Source organism: Mesitornis unicolor, unplaced genomic scaffold (genome assembly GCF_000695765.1).
Source record: "Mesitornis unicolor isolate BGI_N332 unplaced genomic scaffold, ASM69576v1 scaffold29857, whole genome shotgun sequence".
In the NCBI taxonomy this organism is placed as follows: domain Eukaryota; kingdom Metazoa; phylum Chordata; class Aves; order Mesitornithiformes; family Mesitornithidae; genus Mesitornis; species Mesitornis unicolor.
In genome coordinates this window covers 10,486-19,645 of record NW_010197625.1, presented here as the reverse complement: position 1 = coordinate 19,645, position 9,160 = coordinate 10,486, and the positions used below count along the sequence as shown (strand labels likewise).

At 38.9% G+C, this 9,160-nt stretch overlaps 1 protein-coding gene across 1 annotated transcript; it reads right to left on the bottom strand.

Annotated features, from left to right (window-relative positions):
- Positions 1–289: 289 nt before the first annotated feature.
- On the bottom strand, positions 290–5,539 carry LOC104535233 (methylcytosine dioxygenase TET1-like; the record flags this gene model as incomplete). The annotated part of the gene is made up of 4 exons (XM_010188854.1): positions 290–442; positions 1,006–1,099; positions 1,691–1,781; positions 3,013–5,539. Coding segments are annotated over 4 exons (2,769 nt in total), but the record flags the coding sequence as incomplete, so codon positions are not given.
- Between the last annotated feature and the right edge of the window lie 3,621 nt (positions 5,540–9,160).

The following is a 9,160-nucleotide window of genomic DNA, read 5'->3' as shown; positions in this document are numbered from 1 at the left end:
TAGTTTGACCGTCTTTTCTTCTTGGATGCTGATTTTAAATATTATCTGAAGCAACATGCACATATGGGATTCCCTTCTGAAAAAGAGTTTATCTATTGAGTACGAAAACCACATTCTGACTGTTCCAAACATGAGCAGCAAATGTTTAGCATCCGATACCATTTATGTAACAACCTTATTTTTGTCATGTAGTTACACATGCTGGTCTGCCAACTGCACCGTTATCTTCATCATTTTTTCAATCAAGTCTGAAATTCCTAAATACAGCGATATTTTTTATTTCTTTTAACAACCAAGTTCTGTTATTATTTTCCAAAACTCAGTTTACAACATTTCCAGTCTACTTTTTACCTCCCTCGGTGGTTTCAGCAAAGATTAAGGACAATCAATTCTTTCCAAGCTCTCTCCTGGAGCTTGTGTCTGTTACCTCATTTCCTGGCTCCTATGAAGCAATGTGAGACAAGACTTTGGTGAAAACTATCACCACAACATTTACATGTCCAAATACTGAGTTCAGTTCCTCAAAAATAATGAGCTCCGTGGCATATGACATCGAACCTCCTCATCCATCACACACTCTTTTCTTCAGGTGTCCACACAACTGAAGAAGGGTTTTTTAAAACATTACTGGATAGTTTTCCAACTCTCCCAAGCAGCCATCCCGTGTTTTCTCTCTTTCACACTTCCCAATAACATATTTCCCTAGACACTCGAACTCTCAGACATTGTCAGGGTCTTCTTATCCTTGATTTGGTCATCTCTGCTAGCTCTATTATGCATCTCCTTCACATACATTCAAACCACAGCATAACACACAGTACCACGTCTTTAATTTTTTTTTAAATGGTTTTCCTGAGCTTCCTCATTCAGGCAGACTTGTAGATCAATTATTGAAGAATTAGATCTTCGTTAAAGATCACATTACATTTAAACTCAAGGCCTACACATCATTTGATATTTAAAAGCCACGCAAAACAATTTTACTCCTGTAACATAAAAACTTACCCACTTGGCAATTGGACACCCCTGAGAGCTTTTTCCTTCCTTTCCCGTATAAACCACTACCTCTATTCTTACAGCGCTTCCTTTTGCTCCATACCTGCATTAAGAAAAGTTCATGAGTAAAACAAACTGCCGTAGACCATTTTAAAACAGGAAACGTTTTCAACAAAGTAAGAATAACAAATTTATTTTTACTGTACTGAGAACAGAAGAAAAACAAAATATTTATAGTGTCCAAAAATACTTTTAAACTTAAAGTCCTATTTGCACTCTCTTCTGGTAACAAGCTTCTGCCACATTATTTGGGGAAGGAAATGCTACCTGTATGTAAATCCTAACGCACTTCTGACCAGTTTATGACAGCTTCTTCGCAAGTAGGACACTAGAAAACCTAATTCTCCCAGCTGCTGATCTCAGTCATTCCTATTGACTTCAATGGCACCTAAGAGCACATTGCAATTGAAATTCAACACCGAAGTTACAAGAGCTCAGAAAATACACAGGTTTGGAACAGGAACGCTGGTGCTCAACTCATGCACATTTGAACAAGAGAACGCTTTACAAACGAGCACTGCAAAAAGTTTAGAAAATCAGAGCTAAACATAGCGCCTGATTTCTCATAGCTCTTCATCTTTCCTGTTTAGACAGTCAAAAATACTGGGAACATTACATGCTGACTTTTTCTCACCTGTTCTCCATTATTTCTCTCACAGCAGCAACACTTGGTCCCGTCCCAAGGTGTGTGTAATATGGGCCTTCATCTTTCTCTATAATTTGCTCTGTAAGTAGGTTGAGAAAACTAAGTTGGTACGCACAAAATCTATTTACACCATTACAAGTAAGCTTAGAAATGGTTTACAGAAACATCTTCTGTTAAACATAAAACAAAACATAAAATTTGTCCCTGAAATGTAATGAGTACAGAATGTGACAGACTTTTCTCCTCAGAGGAACTGAAATTATTTGACACTTGTTTCCTCCGATTAATCTGCTAGTATTTTTTCTTTGTGTTATAAAGTAATATTAATTATAATAATTTTGCATTCTTTACCACTTTGCATTACAGCAGCTGGCAGGTATTGTCTAAGTAAGCTTTCCGCTATACTTTTTGGTCAGAAAACATTATTAATTCATCTCAGGCAAAGGAGAATTAAGGACAAAAAGAATAATTAACTGTTAAGTCATGTCCTAAAGAACAGAAAACATAATCCAGGCCTCTTAACTAGCACTCTGTTGATTGAGAACATCACAGCAGAGATGAAACAATCTGGCTGTGTACAATTCGTTGTTAAGTCTCTGACTTGTTTCTCCATCTGTGCGCTTTGATAGTCTGAAAACACAGCACGTCTAACACCATCCATCAAGCTGTATGTGCAAAGTCCTCAGTGCTGAATTCGGTCTGGTATCTCACGCTGCAGTGCAAATTATTACATATGTGGCCTCACCGAACTCCACCTCACCTCTCCGTGATGAGAGGCGTCAAGCAGCCTTTGACATGGACTCTTCAGGGCAAACACACATCAGTCACCAGGACCAACAGAGACAGTAACAAGACCACCCACAACTATGCCCTGCTGCTTATCCAACAGCATTTAGGGAACAATGACAATATACTGGGGACTTCTGCCTCGACCATCTCAGGGAAAAACTAGTTCCAGGCCACAGAAATCACAGTCTGATATACTGCAGGTAAACACATAGGGAGCACAAGTCAGCAACGACAAAACAACAAGTGGAAAAACTCCTTTTTCTCACGGGATTAAATTTAAGTAGAGAACTTAAACCTGCCAGTTACCAAAAATACTCAGTTCTGCTGTGCTTTGCAGGCACAAAAAAACACCAGGGAAAAGTTACGGAAAGGGAAAAAATAATTTCGTCCCATTTCCTACTGGTGAAACACTGATCCTTGTGCAACAGCTAAGCGTCAAGTACACTTCCTCACATTAAAGAGAGCAACGTGAACACACTTCCATCTAAAAGGTACAGGCAAAAGTTAGCAAAAAGACTTACCAACACAGTCGCAAGTTGGCAATTCAGATTGTCCTTTTTTTGTAGGTGTATCTATTAAATTTTTTGTAGGGGTATCAAGAAACTTCATGGGTGATTCAAGGAAACTGCTGAGAGTGTTTTTTGCTGGAGAACACCCTGAGTCGCCTGTGCTCTGTGGGTGGTCAGTACCCAAACTGGTTGACGTGAGAACGGTCGCTTCTCCCGCACACTCCGTATTCCTGAGAGCTTCAACAGCACCTGGTACCTGGGCCCCACCACAGGGAACAGGCAGCACCTGTGACTTCAGATCTACTTGTTCGACAGCACCCTGCTGAATATAGGCTTTGTCTTCACTATGCACTTCGTGAGCTCTCAGGTTAGACTGATTAAAAGCTTGAGGCAAAGCATGCATCTGACTGACATTCGCGGTTTGCTGTACCTGAGAATTACGTTTTTCTGTAAACATCTGTAGGTTTTCACTTGGTCTGTTCAATAAAGACGCTGCTTTCAACTGTGAAACAGCCAGAGGATTACAGGAGGACAGGTCACTATATTGGTTACGTGCAACAACTTCATTTTTCAGTGGATCAATGCCTAGTGGGTCACCGGAGCCCGCAGTTTTGATTTGCTCATTCACCACTTCACAGCCAACCAGCCTGTCTTTTTTTTTCTCTTGTGGTATCTCGGGTAAACATCGATGGAATTTTATCTGCGTTTGAGGGAGAAATAATCTAGTTTTTTCTTGTGATGCTAAAGTATTTTGACTCAGTGCTCTCTGTACTTTGGTTCTTGGAGATTTTTTTTCAGACAGCGCTATTCTGGAGTCCTGTGGCATGGTTTGACCAAGCTTATGCAGTTTTGATGATATCCAAATGTCCTGTAACTCATTATGCTGGCATGACAACAGCTCTAGCTGGTTTTGATTATTTTGTTGATAGCGTGCTTCTTGAGGCTTCTTTTTGTGTCTCGGTTTCCATGGTACAGCATTTCCTTTTTTATTTGCTGCTTGTTTTTGCTTTAACAGTAAGGAACTATAATTATGCCTAAAAAATACAGACTCTTTTTTTTGCAAGAGATCTTGGTTGTATTTTGGCTGCCTCTCATGTGATATTAGATTAAGCAGTGATGCCTTTATGTCATTCTTCTGCTCTAGATTTGTCTGGTTTGATTCAATTAGCGCCGCAAGTTGGGTTAGTTGTGTAGCTACATCCTCCTCATCCTGGCTGTGAATTCCTCCTTCCTTAATCAAAGAACTGGCTTCCAAGTTCAAATCATTACAGGTTGGCTTTTGCTCTAACTGGCCAAGAGTTTCCAAGCTGTTACTTGTTTGCTGGCTGTTACGCGGAGCACTGCAATACCGTGAAAGGGTGACTGCCTCATGAGTGTAATTTTTCTTGGTAGCATATCCTGAAAATGATTTTACTGTTAAGTCAGATAAAGTTTGGTTATCTTTTGAGGAGAACTGTAATTTATACATCTCACCAGCCACACTGGCAGGTTTATCATGCAGTGGAGAAACTGAACTTCGGCCATTGTATAACACTGCCTTGTTAGGGAGCTGCTTCTGCGAGTGAGCGCAGTGAGCCAAGAGCTGTTGCTCATTCTGTAAGTAAGTGTCTTTGATTTCTTTTAATGCAGAAGATGTGAAGGAGGATGAAATATCCCTTTTGTAACTATGGAGCAAGTTGGAATTTGTTTCTTCTGTACGTTCAGTACTTTCAGTTTTAGCTGGTGAAGTTGTTTCTAAAGGGATTTCGGATAACTGCGTTAAAGCTTCAATAGCTACAACCTGCTCTACAGTTAAATTTCTGGTTTTAATCAGGGACAAGAAAGTTGGCTGGAGTGAAGAATCCTCATGCTGTGTCTCTGCGTTCGGTATTTTAAAGCCATCCTTCCCTATGTGCACTTCCTCTTCGGGCAGTGGAGGACAACACAAGCTTTCTTGCAGATCCGAAATGGAACTCGTCTGCAAAACTGATTTATCAGAATCCCGAAAGATGCTGCAAGTGCAGTTTTCCTCTTTCACTAAAACATTTCCTTGTTTCTCTGGGTGAATGCAGCCAATGCCAGTTGTCAGAGTGTTTACTATATGATTCAGATCGGTAGCCTTTGTCCATTGTATATAGGAGTTGCTTGTCAAATCTGTCCTTTCCTCTACAGATACTTTTTTCAGAGAAGCAACTGCTTCTGGTGGTGAATAATGTAGGGTTTTTATGCCATTTTTGATGGTCTGTGCAAATGATTTTTTTGGCTCAGCTAAGTGACTGGGAGAAACTGCTCTTTCACTGTCTTCAGCATTTTTCAAGTGTTCGTTGCCTGTCACAGTTCCATGGATATCTCCATTTACCTGGACACCAAAAGATGGCTTCTCGTTATGTGCCCACTTCTCTGCTTCTAAGCCCGTCATTTTTTCTTTCTCCTTAGACTGCACATTTTCAATGGGTACTGCTTGGTTTGTTTTCACCCTGTATTTTTCACCATGACCACATATACTGCATTCCATGAGTTCTGGTCTGCGGCCATTTACTGGTTTGTTTTCTAAATTTGCCTATAAAGTAAAAATAAATAAATGGTTGTAACAGCTGTTCAGAAACATTAAAAATAGGAAGCGTTAAGATTTATAGCAATTAAACACTACTTTGACAGATAGGAGGAATATCCTAATTAAAGACATTGGAAAAAAACAAAACAAAACAGGAAGTCATACAAAACCCTGAAGCCTAAAGACCCTACTCATATTTAGAGCTATTTTCCCCCCACTGTTGTGGGGTCAGAGGAAGACAGCGTGTGCATGTGGTGGTGATGGAAGACTAAAGAAATGAACGAGTAAAGGACATTAGCATTTAAAATCAGATCTAAGGATTCCATTTTTAATGAATTTGCACAACAGATAAAAGTCTCCCTTGAACTGCAAGCAGAACTGAAAACCGAAGGCTTGTACCACAGAAAGTTTATTAGTAATTTTGTATAATTGTACTGATTTGGCTGGACCAATAAACTGATACAACACTTGGTTGGACACTCTAGCAAGAATGGCTGGTGTTCAGGCTTAGTTTCAAGTCCTTAAAAAACTATTAAGTTTAAGCTAAAATAGATAGTAAGCAAATTAACATTAGCTCACCTGAAAGTTACTCTCTAAACGCTGTGTTTAGCTTCTGTATTTAGATGGCAACCTTTGAGTCTCTGAAGAGTCTCTCATATAAGCTATCCTTAACAGTATTTCAGTAAACTCGAAATTCTAATATTGGTTAAATACCTCCTTCATCTTTACTGATATTATACAATTCATGTGTTTGAAGCAATGTCAAAATCAAGATAGAGTCAGAATACTGTACCCTGGAAAGAATATGTGTATGGGCCTTGAGACATTATAGATATGAACTAAAGAGTTACACAATTTAAGGTTAACAAAAAAAAAGAGGCAGGAATTCAGGCAGAAACAGCAATAAAGGCAGGAATTCAGTTTTTATTACATTAATCCAATTTTATTTTTCTTTATATTAAATTTTCTTTTAAAAACTATTTTAAAGTCACAATAGACAGTGCTGATACTTACTGTAATGTCTAAGAGTTATTTAAATAATCTATAGCTTTAAGCTCTACTTAACAAGAAAACCAGTCCTGCTTTCCTAATCAGATATAAGCAATACGACTGGTTAATTGACCATACATTGGCTCAGTACATCTTAGCAGTTCCCAGGAAACAGCACTCTGTTTAATACAGAAGATACAGTTAAATCAGACATGGTTTTGTGGTCATACCACCTAAAGTGCATGGGCTTTTCTGAGAAAATAACTCAGAAGAACAAATGCAAGGTAGATTTATGATTAATCATAACAATCGAGATGGAATTGCCAGAAACCCCCAGGCAAAGCAAGGCAGACGGACCCAGCTCCATCTGGAGCCCAGTGGACACCTCACAACTGATTCCTGATCGACTGAAAGCAAAAACCAAAACCAAAGAGGAATCCACAGCATGCCCTAGATAGCACTATTATAAATTCTCATTAAAATGCTATGTGAAAGCTTGTCCAGCACCTACGCAGCTAAGTCAAACCAATGGAAATTACATTGAGAAAGATACCTTATTTAATGCTTTTTCATTACACACAGATGCTGCCTAATGGCCTGTGAGTCTGAACTCCTCTGGATCCTGGTGATTCTCAATCAATGATCCACAGACCCAGGGGATCACCGAGCAATTTCTAAGGGATCCACAGAAGCAGTTAAGCAGCTCTTTTGTTAGCAGGGTAAATGCATTACACAGGTCTCTGCAGCTGCACAAGAAAACATCTCAAGGGTCCACCATAGAAAAGTAAAAACTCTCAATTCCATACCTGTGCAAAAGCTGAATTTCAATTACCTTGTTTTAACTTCAGAAATATTTAGAGTATGAAATTGCTCTTTTTAATTCAGCAAAAGTATATCCAAGATCTGTATCAGTCCAAAAGTTGTCCCAACCATGTAAAATTGTTATTAAAATTTATTTAATTACACAATTAGGAGGCCGGGGAGATAAAAGCAAATAGATTAAAATAATTCCCCAGCACTTCTGTATTTTCAACACAACACCACATTTTTATATTCCCTGCATTTTTACAGGGTGTGACTCTCTATGTTCAAAAAAAATAAATTAAGTCTGGTAAACTGAGAGCAATGAGAGGTGAGGGAAGGAGGAGCGTTCATCCACGATCAGCAGAGATGAGAAGATGTGACAGAGTCCACTAACAGCACTCAAAACATAAAAGTGCCATCTCACTTCTCTCTCAACTATGTTGTTCCTCAATAAAATACTTTCATCTGACCAAAAAGCATTGCTGCACTCAAAACCAGGATATTCCCTAGTCTGCTGGTAGTGCACAAGTACAGTGCTGTGTCCCCACAAGACCCCAGTGACCCCAGCAGTGAAGTGAGATTACTCTTCTAATAAAATCATTCCTCATATATCATCATTTCCACTAACATTACTGGAAGGTGCCCACATGCAATAAGGAAGAAAAAAGAACCAGATAAATCACATCATTGGCATGACTTGGTTCAGGTTTTATTTTTCCACACAAAGAATAAATATTATTATAAAATTGGCTATATTTGTTTTCGAATCAAACTCTCTTCCTTTTGAGCGCTATGTTGCTTTTTCTCTTATGTTACTGAACTGAAATGGATCCTAAAAAATACCTTTTTCTTTCCTCTCTCACCAGACTTTCCTGTGGCCTTTTTTATTTAATATGTCAAGTTACTGTTTCCCAACACAAAAAGAAATGCAGGCATACTAGCAGGGGCAGATCTCATTTGATTCTTCTCCTCACTGTAGCTCTGGCAGACCAAAAGTAATTGCTCAGCAAAAGCCTTTTGCAGCTGAACAACCTAGAAGCAATCCATCTTCAAGTCCTGAATCAGGACTTCAAAAAAAAATGTAGTGAAAACCACAGACAAGGATATCACAAATCCAAGCAACAGTCTTAAAATTCATGGAAGCTGAGCACATAAGTCTGATCTGATTGATTTCTAAAGCTTTTACACAAGTGTAATGAAAAGCTGAGGAATAAACCAGATCAATAAAAGTAATTTCCTCTCTTCCTCATTAAGGAGAGCGCTACTCTATCTGTGGACATAAAACACTAATAGATCATGCTCCAGCTTAGACTCTGCAGTAGTTAGAGCTATTAGGACAGGAATCAGAGTACAGGCTGCTGTAGCCATTGCTGTATTACTTAAACTTCAATCAAACATTATCTCTTATATACACACAAAAATGCACCGTGTGAGCTAATGCTTCCAGCACATATGAAAAGCTTGTTACAGCAAATCATTTCACCATTCTGAAAAGAGACAGGCTTAATGTTAACTTTTCTTTCAACACAAGATGCCTCTGAGCTAATGCAAAGATTTTACCAATTCACAATCAACACACAATGCTAAAGGTACCCTAAAGACATCTCTACATCTTCTGTGCTACAGAGAGCAGGACGTGAGTTTACATCTCTTCTTCCAAACCTCTATAGGTACTAACAACACATACCATACTAAAGAGCACAACCAAAAACAATTACTCCCATAAACCAGAAGTAACAGATGATGTCTGGATCAAGAGCTGATAAAACGACTCTAGGAGCAAGTTGTGACAAGTTACCCAATAACCAATGCCACGTCCCCCAAAGTAGCCAC